At 39.6% G+C, this 22,332-nt stretch overlaps 1 protein-coding gene across 2 annotated transcripts in view; it reads left to right on the top strand.

Annotated features, from left to right (window-relative positions):
- LOC130568899 (zinc transporter ZIP11-like) overlaps positions 1–22,332 on the top strand; it is a 205,775-nt gene that overhangs the window by 30,418 nt on the left and 153,025 nt on the right. For both annotated transcript variants that reach the window (XM_057358124.1, XM_057358123.1), the window contains exon 4: positions 6,446–6,604. In XM_057358124.1, coding sequence (XP_057214107.1) covers positions 6,446–6,604 — 159 coding nt within the window. The remainder of the gene's footprint in view (positions 1–6,445; positions 6,605–22,332) is intronic.

Here is a 22,332-nt window from a genome sequence, read left to right as displayed (position 1 = left end):
ATACAAACAAATCGCCGGCAGCAATACAGACAGGAATCGCTGCTGACAGGAAAAGCTTGCATATATTTTACCTTTATCTTGGTTAGCATGTTTTTCAATTAGAGTATGTAGCGTGTAGATATGATCGGTTGTGCGGTAGTAAGATAAATTATTTTTTTGTACTTGGAATGTGAATGGGTTGGGTCATCCCATTAAAAGGAGAAAAGTTGTGTCTTTGCTTAGACGTAACAGATTTGATATAGTGTTTCTCCAAGAGACCCATCTTGCCATGCGGGAAGCTGAAAAATTTGGCAGGGCATTTGGGGGATATGTGTTTTGTAGTGAAGGATCAAGTAAAAGCAGGGGAGTATTAATATTAATAAAACAGCATTTACAATTTAGATTTGTTAAACAAGAGAAAGACACATCTGGAAGAGTTATTATGGTTTGGGCTGAAATACAGGGGCAAAATGTACTACTTGTTAATATTTACGCCCCCAATCTCGATGATCATAATTTCTTTATATATTTTCAAGTAAAGTTGCAAGTAGTTGTGAATCAATATGAAATTGTGTTGGGGGGATTTTAATTTATTGATGGACCCACTCCTAGATCATAGTGGTTCAAGAGTATATAATACATCGAAAGCACAAATGATACTGTTAAGGATGTGTCAACATTCTGGTCTGATAGATATTTGGCGACTCTTGAACCCACAAGGGAGGGATTACACTTTTCGACACTCTTTTCGAATGCCCACAAAATCTTTTCTAGAATTTATTGTTTTATCAAGAACACTCATTTCCTCCGTTATTACATGCAATATTGGAAATATTTTGGTTTCAGATCATGCTTGGGTTTGTTTGCAGTTAAGACCCCATATGGAACAGAGAAAATCACATAGATGGCATCTTAATATATCTCTCTTACACAATCCAGTATTTCAACAAAGAATTAAAACAGAAATTATTAATTATAGAGAAATGAATTGGTTATCTGTATCTACAGCGGGAATGTTTTTTCAAATACCTTCATTCTCTAAAAAGCTTAAAGACCATGAATTGTTTGAGCTAGAAAATAATATTAAAAGAACTGAAGCAAAGATGAAATGTTACATGACACCTAGTGGTCTCAGGGAGTTAACGCCATTGAAATATAGATATAATACTATTCTGTCTCAGAAAATAGAGTTTATGCTTCTTAGATCAAGACAGACTTATTTTCGTCGTCCGCATTTATACCGTAAAACAGTATTAAATCTAAAGTATGATTTCGAAGGTGAGTGGGTCCTGACACATGTTGACTAACGCCCATGGAGTTAAGAGTGTCTTTGAAAGCCATTCCTAAAGCATCTGTATCGTTATCTACATGGATGTTAAAGTCACCAACGACAAGGACTCTATCTGCGGGCAGTACTAGTTCTGATAAGAACCCACCAAATTCTTTAATAAAATCTGTGTGGTGCCTTGGAGGCCTATATACAATAGCCAGAATAAAAAAAAAAGTTTTATCCTTAGTATTAGGTGTTGATACATGAAGTACCATGACTTCAAAAGAATTGTATTTAGAGTTAGACTTCTGGGAAATGCTAAAAGAATTGTAAAGTGCAGCGACACCTCCCCCTCTGCCTTTTAGACGAGGCTCATGTTTATAATAATAATCTTGGGGGACAGACTCATTTAAAGTAATGTAATCATCTGGTTTTAGCCATGTTTCTGTCAAACAGAGCTTGTCTATTTAATGATCTGTTATCATATCATTAACAAAAAGTGCTTTATTAGAGAGAGAGATCTAATATTTAGCAATCCGAATCGTAACAGTTGATTATCTGTATTTTGGTCATGTTTAATTTGTTTAACGTTTATTAAATTACTTTTAAGAGGTTTACGCATTATTTTATGTTTGCTAATCTGGGGGACAGACACAGTCTCTATTTTATGATGTTTGGGAGAAGGGATTATTGCATGTAGTGCATTTTGTGTATTCTGCGACGTGAGACGGCAAGCAGATAGTTGGTTAAGACATTCTGTCTGCTCCCTGACCTGGGCCCCAGTAGTCAAGTTTTAGCATTAAGACTTTGTGCCATATTTCTAGACAGGATGAAAGTCCCAGCCCAGGAGGGATGGAGACCATCTCGTTTCAACAGGTCAGGTCTGCCCTCAAAACTCTTCCAGTTATTTATAAAACTATATCATTCTGCAGGCACCACTCAGACAACCAGCCATTTATTGATGATAATCTGCTATAAATCTCATCACCACGATAAGCAGTGAGGGGGCCAGAGAATATTACAGTGTCTGACATCGTGCTTGCGAGCTCACACACCTTTAATATTAACTTTTGTGATCTCCGAGTGAATAATAATCTTACTGAATTTATGATTAGCCTTAGCAAGCACATTTAAATTTGACTTGATGTCAGGCTCTCTGGCTTCCGGTAAACATTTGACTATGGTGGCTGGTACCTCTATGTTAACGTTCCGAACAATAGAATCACCGATAACTAGGGCACTTTCAGCAGGTCTCTCAGTCAGTGCGTCACTTGAGTGTGGCAAACCTGTTTGAGACTGTAATCAGAACGGTCGAGTGATGTTTTGTCCTGCGACTACGCCATTTCACAGTCACAAAGAAAGCAAGCTAGCACGCTAATGCTATGCTAACGCCGTTAAGTTAACTATCAATTTTGGTTTAGAATCTTCGAGTAAATAACAAGGACAGGGTATTGAGATATCAGGATAAGTTAGCAAAGACAATGATGAGTAACGATAATAAAATACACTAATATTAAAACGAAGTGCAAGTGCAGGGATACAAAGAAACTGCCGGCAGCAATACAGACAGGAATCGCTGCTGACAGGAAAAGCTTGCATATATTTTACCTTTATCTTGGTTAGCATGTTTTTCAATTAGAGTATGTAGCGTGTAGATATGATCGGTTGTGCGGTAGTTTGGTAAAAATCCTATTTGACTTCTGCTCAGGACGTTGTGTGTCATGATGAAGTCTAAGAGTAGTTTGTTAAACTGCAGAATAATTTTCCCAGGTTACTACTCACACAGATGCCTCTATAGTTGTTAGGGTCAAATTTATCTCCGTTTTTAAAGATTGGTGTTATCAAGCCTTGGTTCCAGCTGTCAGGGAAGTGACCTACACTCATAATCACGTTAAATAGTTTTAAAATGGCCAGTTTGAATTGACTGTATGTTTTATCATTTCGTTTAAAATCCCATCAGGTCCAGATGCTTTTTTTGCGTTAAGGTTTTTGATTTTGTCTTCAACTTCTTTTTCAGTTATTGGGAAGTCTAATGGGTTTTGATTATCTTTGATTGCTAATTCTCGTTTTTCTAATTGTTTGATTGTTTGATTTTGCTAACGGTTTGTGTCTGTCTGTACTTTATTAAACAATGTTTGGAAATTACTTTCCCATATTTCTCCATTTTGAATTACCAATTCTTCATGATTTTCATTTTTTTTTCAGATTGTTCTAATTATCCCAGAATTGATTTGTATTGACTTATTGAATTCTCGATTATTGTTTTTGGGTGTATAGGGCTTTTTTGGTTCTGAGTGTATGTTTGTATTGTTTAAATGTTTCACAGTAAAGAAGTCAAATCTCTTCATTATTTGGATCTCTGTGTTTCTGGTTTGACAATGTTCTCAGTTTTTTGCGAAAGGTTTGACAGTCATGATCAAACCAGTTTTTGTCATTTTTGGATATCTGATTTTTCCCGTTTTTAATTTTGATTGTTTTGCAGATTTTTCAAATATGATATTGATGTCTTTTACGGTAAGATTGACACCTTCTTTAGTGTGATCATAGGTGTGATTTAGAAAGTTATATAATAGCGTTTGTATTTTTTTATTTGACTGCTAAGTGTTTTCTGATATTCTTATGCGCTGTTTTCAGCCCATCTGTATTGTTTTCTGATATGGTACAGCTTACTGGGCTTTGTGTTAATGTTATTTTCTGTCTTTTTGAGATGTAGAGTAATTTGACTGTGGTCAGATAGAGGGGTTAGTTCTCTAACAGTGAAAGATCTGAGAGATGAAGGATCTATGTCTGTTATCATGTAGTCAACTGTACTATTCCCAAGAGGTGCGCAAAAGGTGAATCTACCTAAAGTGTCTCCACGTAACCTACCGTTGACAGTGTACAGACCCAGACTTCGACAGAGCTGCAGGAGATCTTTCCCATTCTTATTTACACTACGGTCATGATTATTTCTGTGGATATGAGAGGATGTGTTATTGATGCAGGTCAGTTTGCCGTTGATATATTTACTTCCTTGCGTGTCGGTGAAGTCCGGCTGTAGTCCTGTTCTGGCATTCAGGTCCCCACAGATGAGCACATTTCCCTGGGCCTGGAAGTGACTCGTCTCCTTCTCTAATGTTGGGAACGTGTCTTCGCTGTAGTACGGAGACTCTGACGGCGGGATGTATATGGCACACAGGAATATATCTTTTTGGGTTGGAAGTAGATCCTTGTGGATTTTGAGCCAGGTGTGGTTTTTGCCACGTTTCACCGTGCTGATGTGGTTGTGGAATTTAGAATTATACCAGATGATTTGTCCTCCTGAGTCTCTGCCCTGTCGGACTGTGTTGAGTTTTTGTGATTGTAGAATAATTTCTCTGTAGTTGGGGGGGCAGTGGGTGGTGGTGTTTGCCCTGCTCCATGTCTCCTGTAGAATTATAATGTCCATGTCCTTGATGCTCTTTTGGAATTCTGTGTTTGAGCTCTTTAGCCCGAATGCTGTAGAGTTTAAGCCTTGGATATTCTACATTGATACTGAAAGAGACATTCTAAGAGTAAAGGTGTAGAGTTCTTGTTTCCAAAAAAATAAGAGGTAATCCTTTTCTAATATACATTTGGAATGTTTAAAAGATATGTTGTCTTTTCTTTTTTTTAATCTTTTTTTACATCGTTAATCTGGAGTTTGTATGACGTGTAGATTGTCATACTCTCTCTCACTCTCACTCTCTCTTTCTCTTTTTATATTATTTACAAACCCAGACCGGAAGTTAACTTCGGGCCAGTGTGTGTGTCCGATGGACCTGTTTATAATACTTATGAATTCCTGTGAAGACAGTCAGGCTGGTGTGTACAGTCAGAATTTAAATTGAATTAAAAAACTTAAATAAATGCCATGTGAATAAAAGCAATAGTTAGACTGTTATACAATGTTAAAAAGCAGACGCAGAGAAGATGTGTGATTTTTGGGTTTCTGAAATCATTACCAGGATGCCTACAGGGCAGCTGAACAAGTCTTTGATCAGAGATTTGTCTAGTGTCTTGCAAAGTATAGACAAACAGCAACATCATTTTTGAGCTTGCCCTTTTTTAAGGAGTTTGCACCAACCAGCTTGAATTTATAATAACTCTACTGATAGCTGGTTGTTAAACTTTGGGAATAATTGTAGCAATAAGCCTTAATTTAGTTTTTAGCTGAATGAGGAAAAAAACTCTTAAACTGTGACAATTGCACTCCTCAACTGAATAACAGTGTGTACAAACAAGACCGTGTTATGATGACGACCCTGAATATCGCTGCATTTTCAGAATATTTTTTTCATTTATTGTTGTTTGTTCTCTAAACAATATTTTGTATGAATATTTTTTTTACCGCATTTTATACACATACCACAATGATGCTCGCACTCAAAATCATATCATTAGAGGAAGAGATGCTCCACTTGACTCCTAATTAGAAAGAAAACAAGAAATATGAAAACACTTGTGCAAATAAACCAGTAAAACAGAAAACAATGAGACCGTAATCTCACTGGAATACAAAGTGTGATGCAATTTACGTTGTGTTGTTACATTGATAACAATGCATTGCAATATTCCTGAAGCTTTCTGCCTATCATAATGTTACCTGGTGGAGCGCTCTTTCAAGAAACATAGGGTATATAAACAACATGATATATGAAGTGTATAACAGCACTTGATCTCAGTATATTTCATGGGATGAAATCTGACATGTTCTAACAGATTTCTAACAGAACAATTTCCTTTTACTCTGGGTATCTGATGTGAGAGTGAAAAGGGGTGAAAGAAAAGGCTCCAGTCTTAATAATGATTTGAGAGATACAGGCTGGCACGAGTAATGCATTTTTAAAAGACTATTGTTAGAGCACAAAATGAAATCATGGATGTACGGAACCTAAAAATTCAGCTCTCGTAGAAAAGCATGCATACCAATGTGCAACTTGTGTCGTGTAATGTAGTAAACTGAATTTTGAGATACATGTCTATGTTCTTACAGGTCTAATGTCTCTATGTTTTATAAAAATATTAGAATGTAGTAGCAAATAGTATAGAGTCTTTTCCTTTCCAGTGCAGTTCCAACACAGATCAAAATAATGATTATCGAACTGAAATCACACTTCAGTGATTTATCAAAGCTGTAAAAAAAATTGTAATATTTACAAAATCTTTTCTAACTGCAGTTGACAATTGTCTCTTCAGGTGATGCTGGCGGCTTCCTATTGGTCCCTTCTGGCTCCTGCGATTGAGATGGCAGAGGAATCTGGAAGATATGGGGACTTTGCATTCTTCCCTGTTGCTGTTGGTTTCGCTCTTGGTGCTCTGTTTGTTTACTTTGCAGACCTAATGATGTCTGTTCTGGTGAGTTGTATTTTCAGAGCGCCTCTTCAATATACTCAGTGCCAATATATGGTAACAAGGACTGTTTACATCGATGAGAACATGGGCGTAGCAGTGCATCATTTTCAACATCTATTCTTGCTCTTTCAGCCACGCAAAAATGTAATTTTTTCTCACACACGATTAACATATGAAAGCAATTAAGGTATTTTCTGCTGTTATTTCTCAGACAGTGATGAACTTTGCTCAGGATATTAATTTGGTAACCACAGAAAGTAGTCCTGGCTTAAAAGTGGCAATGTTTTTAACCAGCAATTTGAAATTCAGAGCACTTCTCATGTTAATCAAGTCATTATTTTAAAATGGAATATTAGCAGTGGAACATTTTGAGATTCACTCATTTTAAATAAATAGTTGGTATACACAATGTTAGTATGCTTACTGCATGAATGCCATGGTGTCATCATGAAGCCCACCTGAAGGTGCTTCAGACCATAACCATGTTAAGAGTTCTGCTTAATGGAAGAATTTCACATTGGTCAGGGTTGCCTTAGTGTTGGTGTGACAGGTTTGACACATAGTAATACATAACTCTATTTCCATGTCAGGTGTGCTTAAACGTACCACACCAAAAACATAGCGAATACAAAGTTTTCTTTTAATTTTTAAAGGAATAGTTCACCCAAATATGACTATTCTTTTATTATTTACTCGTTCTCATAGCATCCCAGATGTTTATGACGTAATAAATGAATTCTTCATTTGAACACAAGTAATTAATTTTTCATTAAAATGCTGTTATTCCCTTTTTATTGGATCTGAAATGTTGAAACTCCAAAAAGTACATTTGTGATTACGATACAATACAAACCAGATCCGTGTAGTAAATTCAAATGTGCCAGTACACTAAATAAGCTTAAAATATTATGTGTTGTGTCCTTTTTTTTCTGCTTCAGAGGACATTTATTAACCCACTGGAATAAATGTGCTTTTTGAAGCTATTTAAATATGAAGGTTATCACACAGGTCAGAATTTTCATATTTCTGTGAACTTTTTATGGATTGGAATGGATTAGAAAAATAGCATTTTGTGAATTTGGCCTCAGGTTCCAAGTCAAGACATGCACACTCTAATAGGTTTTGATAGGTTAGCTTAAATGAAAGATGTCACCCGAGTGAAGGCAGAAAGGTAAAGGTCAAGGAATACATATGAATAAGAAGAGGAGGATGTTGGTCACAACAAAAACCTGGGTTCGCTTTGCTGAGACCCCTCACACCAAATCCAATAGCCGGCTGACTTCTCTCTTACATACAACCAAATTCTGCATAATCTTTAAGTCTGACTCTTCACACTGAATTTGTGTTGAAATGAGATCCATATGTTCAAACTGTTTAGTTGATTGTATTGGTTATGAATATTGGTTACTATAATAATGATGTAAGCATCAGCACAACTGCAAGATTGTTTTTTGTGCAAATTTAGAATGGAAAACCTTACAATTTTGCTTCTTGTCATGTTTGTCATGAAATATCGCAGCTATGCTGAAGGTGCATGAGAGTGTTCAATAATTCAGCAAGACATTTTGCACATACATCATTGATGTGTGCTAAACTGACTTGTTCACTGTGCCTCATTATTCACTACATAGTGAATGTTACAGTTTACTCTACGAGGAAAGATTGAAAATTTGTCAATTTGGGCACAGCTATAATATTATGCAATTCATTCGGTGTGCAGTTCATAATACGCATTACTTGAATAATAAAGCTGTTTACACTACAAACAGCTAAATGGATTTGAGATGCTAACATTTCAGGTTTTGCTATTCACACACTCACTCACTGCCTTCCTTCTTCTAATGGATACTGATCCAGATGTGTTTTATACACAGATTTCATTTATGTGCAGGTGTCATCAGCCACAGCGCATACCCTGACCCAAAACGGTGTCACACTGTCACATATTTTGCAGTTATAAATGTGTCTGTGAACCCATTAGCCCCTGCTGTTGTGTGAGACTTAAGGATAAGAACCAGGCGTGCTATCTGTTTCATTTACATGTGTGAATAGCTAACAGTGGCAGCCTTAACCCTCAGAGACACACTTTATAGATTCACTTCTTAAATGGAACATTTCATAATTATATAAAGCACGTTAAATAATCCCTTTTTGATAGTAAATGTTGGCATTACTATTTGAATCCCCATGCCCAAGTCACACAACACTACAGTCTTAAAAATAAAGGTGCTTAAAAGATTCTTCACAGCGATGCCATTTTTGGTTCCACAAAGAACCATTCAGTCAAAGGTTGTTTAAGGAACCATCTCTTTTTATAATCTGAAGAACCTTTTGTGAGACAGAAAGAACCTTTTGTGAGACAGAAAGGTTCTTCAGATGTTAAAGGTTCTTTATAGAACCTTTTAGACCAAAAAGGTTCTTCTATGGCATCGTGAAGCACCTTTATTTTTAAGAGTGTAACTATTGATGCTCACTGTCATTGCTGTCTTTTAAAATGTTTGCTCATTCTTAGCTTGTTAAGTGATAGAAAAATAAAATAAAATAAAAATGTGTAAACCTGTATTAATGTGAGTTTTAAGAATTTAAAGAATATTGCAGAAATGTAACAGTGGGTTAACAACATTTCTCGTGCAAAAGAGCATTACTCTTGGTCAACTGGTATAGTAATGCACAACATTAGCAATGCAGGTCATGGGTTCGATTTACATACATTTATGAATTGTACAGTTTAGGACCTTGAATATGCTGTATGTTGCTTTGGAAAGAGGCATGTGGAAAAATGCACTGGCGTAATTGAGTTTCTCTGAAGCCTAATGAGACTTTATAGAGTGTGATAAAGTTTTATGAGGGTCAATTACCATTACCTGTAAACAGAGGGAAAAAATAACCCATTACTGATATCCATTTTTGCTTTTGTCTCCGAGTGTTAAAGCTGTGCTTGGACCACAGAGAGAATGCTGTCTGAATATAGAGACATTTTAATCAGTTTGAAATACATTGTGCATGCACTCTGGACAACCCCCCCCCCCCCTTATGTTTGGACAGCTGGCGTAGTCACTTTTACTGGCAATGTTAGCAAACAGTTCGACAGAAAGAGTCGTGAGATGCCAACCCAGCAACCCCCAGCGAAGTAATTACTATGGCACCAGTCCAAAGACGCATATCATGCGTCCCACAACAGTCGACACGGTTTCCCAGACCATCTATTGTTTCCCGCTCTGTCTCCAGGTTGAGAGTGACCACACACCTGTCAGGCCCTGCTACTGAGCAAACTGTTGCATGATTAAGTGTCTGGAAAACTCAACCTGGGCTTTGTTACACATTGACAAATTTCTCTACTTTGTCCATTGTAAATGGGCAACTAGTCAGAGTAACAATGAATAGTTTGTACTTTAAGTGAAAAAAAAAAACTTGTGTGCTGTTTCTTCTATGGTGGAACAATGTGAATAATGGTGTTTTTAAACACGTTTTCACATGTTTACAATTTCTTGGTGGGACAATAAATTATTTGGCTGGGCTTGTGGAATGCCATAAACATTGAAGAAGTCTTACAGGCTGTGATAAGGCCATTGACTTTTGCAGAACCTAAAACAATTCTATTCTGCTAAAGCAGATAAATATCACATGCTAGGGGTGTAACGATACTTTGTATTACGATATTTTGCGATGCAAAAATGTTATGATGCGCATCGTAGAGAGATGGGGATATTTTACGATATGTTTAATTCTATTCGTTCAGCGGTCAAGACGCTACCTACTCTGCACCAGCGCGTCACGTGTGCTTATCTCACATATGCGGTAGAGAGAGAAGCACAAGACACAATCTGTGTCTCCAAGTGGTTTACAAAGCGTCATATTTTCCTTCACAATCGCCGTTAAAACACAGCAAACTTGTTGCGTGACTGCAGGCGAGTCACCCCGAAACTCGTTACAAAGGCAGCACAAACGTTTTTAAATGCCAATGTTGATTTATCTGCTAACGTGAGCTTCTGCATAACGTGATATGCAACATAAAGTAAGCCAAAAGAAACCAGCGCTGTTCCGATCAGAGAAGCGATGAAGTGAGTCGTACTGTATATTAAAAGATCAAATGACATGCTAAAAAACAAGTATGTGATTTGCGTGATTGAAGAAATGTAATACAGTTTGTCTTTTTGAAAGATTTTTCTCATTCATTATTACTGTCTCAAGCAAAGACAGCGCAGCTTCAAAGAGACACGAGCCAATAGCGCTTGAGTGTGAGCTCTGTCAGAGCGTTTCATTGGTTGAATGTACTGAATGAACACGCCCTTCACTGAACGAACGAGTCAATTGAGTCAAAATGAGACTGAATGAACTGCTACGTGTCGTTCATATAATAATATTCTCTGTGTTACAGCAATGCATATCCAGTAGTTACTCAACTTTTCTGAAAAATAAAGGTAATGACCTGGTTTAATTTAATTCCAGGGTAAAGTAAATTATGTCGAAACAGTTAAATCTTTGTATGGAACATTTAATTACACCAATTAAATGAGTTAATCCAGATAGATTTTAGTAGACTAATGTAGATTTCGTCGGCTAAAAATAGACTAAAACTATGATAAATTGGGATGACTAAAACTAAATAGCATTTTAGTCAAAAGACTATGACTAAAACTAAATCAAAATTTGCTGTCAAAATTGACACTGATCTTAATTCTAATTTCAGTTAAGCCTTAAAATGTTAAAATTCTTTATTAAGTTGTATGTGCAACAAAATAAGTTACTGAAATTGTTAATATTTTGAAAATAAATGTTATTTGAATTTCAGTTTCATTTTTGAATTTTGTTCAAAATATCGAGATGTGCATCGTATCATGAACCCATCGAGATATACTCAACTCAACTCTCAACTTTATTTATATAGCGCTTTTTACAATTTTCATTGTTACAAAGCAGCTGTACATAAGACATATTGACTATAAGCAAACCAATTAAAGTTGTACCTGCAAAAACAAGAAAAAGGTGAAAACAAAGAAGACAGACATACCCACAAATTTTGTGGTGAGGACGTGTCAGGTGACCGCGTCCTTCTTTTTTCAGCTCTATCATCTCAGCTCTTGTCAGGTCGCCCCTTCCCATTCTCCGCTCTACCATCAGGTCAGGCCATGAAGACGTGTCAGGTGACCGCGTTCTTCTTAATCCAGCTCTATCAGCTCAGCTCGTCAGGTCGATATGTACCGAATCGTAAGATGAGTGTATCGTTACACCCCTACCAAATGCTATTGGTATTATTTGACTTAAACTTTTATTTCAGCAATTTTGTTTTTTGACTTCGTCACCTATATTTATTCTTCTATTCTTCCTTTCCCTTTCCCCTTCACCTTCTTTCTGTTTTTCTTTTTTTGCCTTTTCTTGAAGTAACTTTGCATCATTTGGCAACTAACATTTTTAACACACTCCAGACTATCTCAGCAGTCAAGATGGTGGTGTGTCTAACAATTTCAACTCAATATGCAGTTTGAATGATAAGAGGCAGTTTTGGGAATCAACAGAAGGGATGACACACACTATATCTCATTACCCCATGTGTTAACCTGCCCTTATCTTTCCTCATTAGCGTCTCAAAGGCTATTTTCTGCCATGTGCCCCATGTGTCCCATAATAATGCAAATGACTGTATTATTTTTGCGCTTCATTTGCCGCTGGCATGCTGTGTGGATGCTGGTCTGGATGCTTCTCAGTTTCAGCTGTTTATTGCTGTCTGAGAGCACACTTCACTTTTAATGGCAGTCCGAAAATGCACGCTGCCCGTTTGATTATTCTCTAATGCCTAAGGATGGAAGATAGCCAAATTTTCATTAACTGAATTATAAGGATTTATTTAAAAGTATAAGGATTGTTGAAGGTCACTACAGGGAGACTTAATGCAACTACATTATAAGTACTATCACATGTATCTGGAAAAAGTAATGGATGTGGTGATGTGGAATACTACTTGTGTTAAAGGTCCAGTGTATGAAATTTAATCTAGTGGTGAGGTTGCGAATGGCAACCAATGACTCACTTCTCCCCCCCCCCCCTTCGAAGCACTATGGTGGCATTAAGATGTCGTCATGTTTTCAAATCTTTGCTGTAGGACAGTGGTCGCCAACCCGTCGATCGCGATCGACTGGTCGATCTTTGAGACGTTACTTGTCGATCCCCGAAAGTAGGCTAATAGGAAAATGGAGAGACAAATATATTGTGCCTGATCAATGTCCAGTTTTGCAAGCGCATCTCTCTTTCTCTTCATTCAGTGGTTGTATGTTTTTAAGTTCTGCATTAATCTTTTCATGGCTGTATAAATAATGATTCCCTGGCTTGCGTGAGTTTTTAATGCGACCGTTATCATTAATCACATTTCATTGTGATGGCTATTTTCTGCCATGTGGCAGAAATCACTGCGCGTGATCGCTCTTCAGTGTTTCTAATGTCGGTGGTCAGTGATCAAACGCAAAATGAGACTCGCGCATGCACTGGCGTAACTGTCATTTGGAGGTCACTATACTGTTGCGGTGCATTACGCTTAAAAACAGTTTATTCATATGACATAAAAATGTCACTTGTTTGTTGGCGTTTTTGTGCTTTTACACTGGATGCTCAAGCAAGTGCCGCGGTTTCATACTGTCCGCGTATCTGGATTCGCGGCTCTCTGTCTTCAGCGAATGTAACTTACGAGTGTGAGCAACGGGATATGGTGAGAAAGCATCGCATTGTAATGTTGAGTTTGTCTGAAAGACAACATCGGTCTATTCACAAAGTTGTAATAGTGAATGATCCGCGGGTCTGTCAGTGATGGTAAACTGCACAAGTACTATCTCATGCGGGAGATGACATCTCCTGCTGATATCCTATTTATGTTTTCAACTAGCCTAATATGATAGCCCATTCCATACTACTACCTTTAGCTATTTTATGAAACAGATACTTATTACCAAGACATTATTAGACGGGTAAAAGTAAATAGATAAATGATTTAAAATAAATAATTAACGTTGTTGTTATTATTAGGGCCTATTTATAACATTTCCAGCTATATGATGTATTTACTTAATAAAAGTAAACTAAATAAATGCATCATAAAGAACAAATCTTTATATAGTAAATACCTAAATAATTAGGGTCTTGTTAAACTTATTCTAAACCTTGTTTTAATGTCAAGCTGTCATGTATGAATTAAAGTGCTTGAACTGGTGTTTAAATTGGTGTTTTTCACCTCATTTTGGCACACTGAAAGTGGCAACTCTACATGTTACAGAGTTTGCTTAGTTGCATCTGAAAAGTGGAACAAAGAATTTCAGGTAATTCAAATAGACCCACAATTATAGACTAAATAAAAGGCCTCAAGCAGGAGGTTCAATCTGGGCTGTTTTTATTTTCAACTTTTTGAATGGTAGATCTTGCCTTTCAACAATTCTGACGTCGGGGATCTTAGGCTCAAAAAGGTTGGTGACCACTGCTGTAGGAGATAACATTTACGAAACACGCTCTGTAGAGCAGTTTTGTTGCATTCTATGCAACATGTTGAATTCTATTCAAGGGGACCCCTCGTTGTAGATAGAATTAGCTCATTCTAAGGTAACAAAAACATAATTCATTATGTAAGGTCTTTATACACCTCTGAAGACATACTTATGTATATATTTTTTGCATTTCTGTCAATAGATCCTCTAAAAAAATACTCATTGGACCTTTAAACTGCTAATATAATAATGATAGACAAATCAACAAATCACTTTTTTTACAACAGGGTTGCATATATTTACATCAGTAAATGTATTATCTAACATAATCATAAAATTCACAATACAAATTTTCAGCATTTATTAATCTTTGGTTATGTAAATGAATGCCAATACAAATATTTATGTTACTTCATTGTGCATTACGTAAGCGATAATGTACAGCCAGACAGTTGTTATTTGTGCACATAACAAAAGAAGATATTTTGAAGAATGCTGGTAACCGAAAAATGTCTGACAATTATGGACACAAAATCAATGCAAGCAAAGGGTTCTTGTTCTGTTACCAACTTTCTTCAAAATATCTTCCTTTATGTTTTGCAAAAGAAAGTCAACAGGTTTGTAATGACAAGAGAATGAATAAATGATGACAGAATTTTAATTTTTGGGTAGTATCCCAAATCCCAAATACAAGCTTATTGAAAAGTGCTACTAGTCAAATTTTCATCCTGGTCACATATGTACTAGTAAAAGAGAGATTTGTTCTTTTTTTCAGTTAATAGGCATCCCAACCTATGTGACCGGAATTAATTTTCTGTTTGTTGCGCCTGCTATCTCAGCTCTGCTCGCAGATGCGCAATTAAACCGCTTTCATCTGACTGCATCAAAGAGAGCATCGCAAGACTCCCAAATGGCACCCTTGAGTCTTCATCTTGTTCTGAAATTTTCTGCATAGTGCTACTGCTTCATCTCATTTCTCATGCATATTCTTACAGCAGTATCTTTGAGTGGTGACTGCTCACTTGTGCTTTCAGCTATGCTGTTTTTCCCCTTAAGAGCTTGATTTACGTCTCTGAATAAAATCTTTGGGAGGTAGCGAATCGCCTGAGTCCATTTTGTTTTGTCTTTGGTGTTATGATATCTTTATCCAACCCTGTCTGGCACCTGTCTGCTCAATAACACACATTACCAACCAGGCGCTGGTTGGATGAGATGTAAATAGTGCTGTTCTGTGTTTGCGCTGTTTTTGCCAAAGGCCTACAGCACTGCACATTTTAGGTCATTAACCAGTTCTATTTTTCACGTTATTTTATTCTCAGCTGATTAAAGTAGAAGTCATAAGAACGGTTAAATGAAATCCTTTTGGATATGTGCAGTTTTATTAGATGTCAAAGAAGTTGTTCATGCAAAAAGGAAGATCCTCTTATCATTTACTCGCCCATGCCCATGTATATGACTTCCTTTTTTTACCTCAAAACCAAAGCAAAGATTTATAAATGCACTGTATGTCAAAATTATATATGTCTTTACATGGCACTAGGGCTGGAACGATTCCTCGAGTAACTCGAGTAATTAGAATACAAATAGAATGCTCTGTAGTTAAATCCATTTAACTACAGTACACACGGAGCACTGCGTTTCCCCACAGACCATTATTATTGACGCATAGCCCAGTAAACTCTGGACATGTTACAGTATGTAAACACAGAAGACACTGCAGAATAAATTACAGAAAAATATACAGAGGGCAGAGGTTTTCATTTCTGCTCTGACAACCACGAGACTGCGACAAACACTGTCGCTGCGTCCGAAATCACATACTGTGACAATACATACTGAATTTGAATAAGTACCTACCTATCGGCCGTTAAAACATTACGTTCTATATAGTATGAGTAGGTGTAGTACTATGAATACATTTCGTACATACTCGTCCGCCATGTTTTATGGTCATGAGACCCATATGCTCTTTTTGACCTATGACGTTTTGACAACAACCTATACCTGACCATTTATAAAAACATAATTTAGTTACGAGAAAGTCATTTATTGGCACTTACATTAAAAACAGACATCCTTCTTAAAGGTTTCTGTTATATTTATTTGATTTACTTTTGAAATTTGATCGTTGCTCGGCTCCTGTGGCATCATGGGATAGAAAAGTGTCCATCCGATCCACACTCACGAATCTCAGCGGAAGTAGTAGACCATCTGGGTATTTTTCGCCTACTGTTTTTTGCATGCTGAGGTTTTGGGACATACTATTCATGACTCATACTCATTTTCACTACTATATAGTATGTAAGTAGGCGATTGCGGATGCAGCATGTGTGTGTGCGCGTGTGAGAATGGTGAGAGAATATTGTGCTTGGTACATTCTTTATCTTTAAACCGAACTTTTAGGACTTCAGCCGGCAAAATTTCTGTCTGACTAGCACGCGTCCCATAATGTTTACAATACGTATTATGCAGTGCTCGAATTGAATGAAGTCTTATGGGGGTCCCCATCATAAGACTTTTTTGGTGGGGGTTGGGTTTAGTCTCGCAATATACAATTTATACAAAATACACAATATATTTGATCATAATATGCATAAATATACTATTTATTAAAAACAGGCTTACATAAAAGAACAGGCTTCTTTTACTGTATTTTGGATCAAATCAATGCAGGCTTGGTGAACAGAAATGACATTTGAACAGTAGTGTATGTCCAACAGAATAATTCTAGCATTATTTATGTAGTATTTACTGTTTTCCCTAAAAACAACTGGATGATTGACACTTTGTGATAATAATGTTTGTTCCAAAAGACTTGTTTAAATGCAAGAAACTAGTTTATTAGATATTAAAAATATAAATTGAGACAAGACCGGCCGTCAGTCTGTGTTAGTGTTGTGGGGATTTTTCAACGATTTCAGTGCAGTTTACATAGTTACGTCCAGTAGGTGGCGGCAAGGGACTGTTATGAGTCTGTCAGTCAGCAGACTATTCAACCATTTCAGTCCAAAAGTGCTTTATTCAGGAACTAACTATGGCTATCAATATGTAAATCATAGCTATTTAAAGAGTGAATCCCGCATTTATATGCCGATGTAATTCCCGAAACTTTGCAGCGTGTATGTGGCCGTTGGTTTTAGCAGCATGAAAAACAAGTTTTATACATTTCTGAATGGATTATATATAGCACAGAAACCGCACAACGAGCACTCCCTTTATAATTACTAAACGTTATCAATGGCGCACCGCTATTTGACTTAGTTTTACTCTATTTTACGAGTGAAACTTGTTCCCCTGTTGCAATCCTGTTATTTAAAGGGCTCATCAGATGAGCACTTTCAACAAGTGATTATTAATTTTTAGGGTCTTCATGAAATGTCTGAAACATATTTTGCTTAAAAACACTCAATGGCTGTGTAAACAAAACCCTTTTTGCCTCATCAAAACAGCTATGCTCACAGCAACTTGTTTTGGTGCATGTCTCTTTAAATGATAATGAGTTACAGCGTACCCCACCCCCCTTCCATCCGGCTACGCATGCGTAGTACTGCCATGGCAATGGTTTAGCTAAATAATGTTTCCTGAACTCCTCTGGGGTTAGTTTCGTTTTAAACGTCTCAAATCATTCGCCCAGAGACTAAAAATCTGTCACATCAAACAGCGCATCCTAATGTGCTCACGTTGTGCGTGTATGCTTGCTTAAAATCGACAGAACATGCACTTGCAGATCTCAGTGGAATTACGTGGATGTGACAGATTAAAACGAAACTATCCGCAGTGTTCGCCCCTGTTCATTAGCAAAACAAACAGCTTGCCCCAGCTGAACATATTAACACACATAATGTATTAACATACATACAGCTAAACTCCAAGTGCCCATTTTTCCAAATAACATATAAATATACATGTAGGTGTATGTCAATTCAGACTGTTGATAAATATTACTTACACCGGCAGCTTTGTCTCATTCAGTGGGTTTCGGTTTTGGTCTTGGTCTTCACTTTAAGGCGGAAGTATGGTCCGGCCATCCGCATGATGCAGTTTTCGTCATCAGAAGGGTCCGTGGTCGTCCGCACACCCCGTCCGCATGCAGCCCATTTTTTGAGACGTGCCACGTACAACAGCGCATACGTGAAAAAAGTGCCCTAGTCCACTAGGGGTCAATACACACATAAAGTGTGCAGTGTGTCATTGTTAAGAAGAATGATACAAAACCAACATGCTGAAAACAAGAACAGTAATCTTAGAAGCATATCCTTCTCCATACTGTTTGGTTGTTGTTGTCTTGCTGTTTTCTCGGATTGTTTGCAATGGTGAAAACACTTCCTCAATCATTAATTTGCAGTGTGTCGTAAATGACGCAACTCAGCGTTGCCCTCTGACGATCTGGCAGAGGATGCATACTCATTTGTATTGTATATGTGTTGAACTCTGACACATCAAGGACAAATCTCCTTATTTAAAAGGTGCAAAGCTTATACGCAACTGGTTAGCAATAGTTCAGATACTTGCATTGGCTTCTTTGTTTATCGGGACACGTGCTGGCGCGCGTATCAAAGGGTCAGATGTGTTCAGAGCAAGCCGTGAGTCCGTTGGATTTAGCTGAAGCAAACTGCTGGAAGAAACTGTCTCTGAGGAGAGGCAGGTCTCGAGAGGTTGAAAGAACACGAGCGAACGCGCACGAGCGCGAACGCACACAAGCGAACGAACATACACAAAAGAGCCGAGCTTTCCTGCAGGTTCAGATGTTTTAACACAGAGGGCGGTCTCGCCCCTCCAAGGTGGGCGATCCAATGTGATGAGATAGTTTTGGGTGCGAAAACATGTTTCTTTGTCCGGCACACTAACTCATTTGCATTTATGGTCTCCTGGGAGTTTGGAGCAGGAATAGACTTAGAATAGAATGAAATGAGTATGGTATAAAATACATTACTGTGCTATACACCATATTCTAAGACATGAAAAGGGAAACACGTAGATATGAAACATGAAGGGGTTACAATTACATTGACCTGTAGTTTGGACAAGAATGTAATTATACACAGAATACCACTAAGCACATATGCATTTGAGGTTATAGGTGAAGGAGAATAACATAGAGGGAAGCATACAATGTGGAGATTCATGTGTATACACTTTAAACCAGTCTTTTGTGTCTAAGGAAAGAGAAAGAGACATTATTTTGGAAGAATTTGAGGCTCTCAGTCTTGGGGGCCACATGGCTTTTCTCACTTTGGTGAACAGTCCTGTCCTCCCCCAAGAACCCCCTTTGAAGTCTAGGGGAGAGTATCCGAATCTGTCCTGGTCAGTGATGAAGGTGTTGAGAATAGGATATTTGGCCAGACTTGTTGGTGCCTGGTCGTAGTCCTGCTGAGAGGTTACTGTGTTTTACGATCACAGATGGTAAACTTTGATCCGACCATACCCTACACCGGCCTAAGCCAGCGCCTTCTCAGCAGCCGGTGAGAATCACTCCCCCTGCTACGCAGACGGCGCCGAAATCGGAAACCCGCCAGCAATTCCACTCGGGAAAACGCTTCTCTCACCCTCAACGCCAGGGACCCCTGCCCAAGATCACGCTGGACTCTGCGCTTCAGGCACCGCTCTGAGACTCAGGTGAGGAAGAAGAAACCAGGTCTCACCGTGGCTGGACTTCTCTCCAAACAAGCTCTTTTCAGTGCCCAAGCACCCCGTTCTGTTCCGGGTGCTGGCGAAACTGTGTTTTTACGTCATGTTGTAAATGTTGGGCCCGTTCTAGCGCCCGCTCTGCAGCCCACTGTTTTAGCGTAAAAAATAATAAAACGCTAACTTTGTCATAAAAGAGAAATCTTCCTCTTACCACGGGAATCAAATCGTCGCCAGGCGTTTTGCCCCTGCAAAACATTCTGCCACACGGGCCGAGGCCTGGCAGGCCATCCCCGGGGTATCGGATTGGGTTCTGGGGATAATAGCAAGAGACTATACACTCCAGTTCACTCGCAGGCCCCCACGTTTTCCCTCAGCCTAGACCGAGTCAGGCTTCTACAGCCGCTATTTTCTTGTGCCAAAGAAGGATGGCGGTCTCTGCCCCATCCTCGATCTCAGACTTCTGAACCGTGCCCTCATGAAACGGCATTTTGAGAATGATCACTCGTAAAATATGCCCAGGGGACTGGTTCTTCTCCCTGGATCTGAAAGACTTCCACATCCAGATAGCCCCCCATCACAGACGATTCTTGAGATTCGCCTACGAAGGGGTTGCTTATCAATACACGGTCCTACTGTGTCTGTCCCTAGCTCCTCGCACTTTCAGGGGACAAGCTATGCTCCCAAAGGTCCCTTCTCCTCAGCCACTTAGAATGCCTGGGGCTCAGGATCAACTTCGCCAAGAGCCAACGAATTTCGTTCCTGGGAGTGGTCTTTGACTCTACTCGAATGACAGCCAGGCTGGCGCCAGTACGCGCACTGGACATTCAGAGACTCGCGACCTCTTTCGAGCTTGGGATTTCATGGCCCCTCTAGGCGTTTCAGAGAATGCCTGGTCTCATGGCCTCCGCATCTCCAGTACTGCAGTTAGGCATCCTTCGTATGCGGCCACTTCTGTACTGGTTGAAACCGAGAGTTTACTCGTCCGAGTGGATCGAGTCTGCCTCGCCGCCCTAGCTCCTTGGAGGAATCCACTTTGGCTAGAGCAGGAGGTGCCCCTGGACATCACATGCAGATGGATGGTTGTCACGACAGATGCCTCCAACACGTGTTGGGAGGCTCAGTGCGATGGTATGCCGGCTTTCGGCCGCTGGCCGAATCAGGAAAGGGGCCTGCACATCAACTGCATGGAGATGCAGGCAGTATGGCTGGCCCTTAACAACTTCCTTCCGGTTCTACGGAGACAGCACGTCTTAGTCTGGTTGGACAGTATGACGTTGGTGTCTTACATAAATCACCAGGGAGGCCTCTCTTCGAGGCGTCTTTTCTCCCTGGCACTCCGCCTCTTGGAATGGGCCCAGTTCAATCTGCGCTCACTGAGGGCAACACATGTGCCGGGCAGACTGAACCAGGGAGAAGATATGATATCTCAGAGCAACGTCCATTCAGATGAATGGACACTCCACCCTCTGACGGTTCAGAACATCTGGGAGATCTTTGGCAAGGCAGAAGTCAACCTCTTTGCCTCAGAAGACAACTCTCATTGCCCATCCTACTTGCGAAAAACCGGGACACCTTGGCCCAATCGGCTCCTCTATGCTTTCCCCCGATCGCTCTCATATCACAGCCGATCAGGAGGATCAGAGATCAGGTGCGCAAAGTGCTGTTCGTAGCCCCACTCTGGACGAACCAGCCTTGGATCGCGGACCTGTCTCAGCTGCTTGTGGCAGCCCCGTGGCCTATTCCCCCTGAGACAAGACCTCCTCTCTCAGTCAGGTAACCCGATCTGGCACCCCCAGCCCGAGCTGTGGGCTCTGCACCTCTGGCCTCTCGATGGGAGCCTACGGTCATCCCGGAGAGTGTCATGAATACTATCTCTCAGGCTAGAGCGCCGTCCAGGAGACGACTCTATAACCTTAAGTGGTCTGTCTTTTCCACCTGGTGTGCAGCCCGCAGCACAGACCTGGAATCTTGCGACGTATCATTGATACTTTCTTTCCTGCAGGAGCTGTTGGAAAAGGGTCAATCCCCTTCCACGCTCAAGGTCTATGTGGCAGCCAATTCGGCTACCCACTCCCCTATAGCAGGCCAAACGATGGGAAAGAACAACCTCATTGTTTGTTCCTTAAAAGGGTCTAGGCGGCTCTGCCCTCCTCGCCCCTCTACTATCCCTGTATGGGATCTTCCCACGGTGTTGAGAGCTCTGAAGAGCTCTCCCCTTGTGCCTCTGCAGTCTGTAGACCTTCGTTCCCTGACGTTAAAAACCGCTCTGCTGCTAGCGCTGGCATCAGTTAAACGCATGGGCGATAGGGTGGTCCTCAAACCGAGACATGGCTACGTACCGAAAGTGCTCTCTACCCTGTTTAGGGCACAGGTAGTGGCGCTTTCTGTGCTCCCCTCCTCCGAGCAGGACCCGGAGCTAAACCTGCTCTTCCCCCGTCAGTGCACTGAAGGTTTACATCGAGCATTCCGCCCCCTTCACGTGCTCGGAACAGCTTTTTGTTTGCTTCAGGTGACCGCACTGGTCACGAAGCAGAGGCTTTCTAAATGGATAGTTGAGGCTATCACGCTAGCATATTCTTCCTAGGGCGTTCTATGCCCCACGGGAGTTAGAGCCCACTCTACAAGAGGTTTCTATAG

The sequence above is a fragment of the Triplophysa rosa genome, linkage group LG18 (genome assembly GCF_024868665.1).
Source record: "Triplophysa rosa linkage group LG18, Trosa_1v2, whole genome shotgun sequence".
In the NCBI taxonomy this organism is placed as follows: domain Eukaryota; kingdom Metazoa; phylum Chordata; class Actinopteri; order Cypriniformes; family Nemacheilidae; genus Triplophysa; species Triplophysa rosa.
This window is presented reverse-complemented; position numbering and strand designations above follow the sequence as displayed.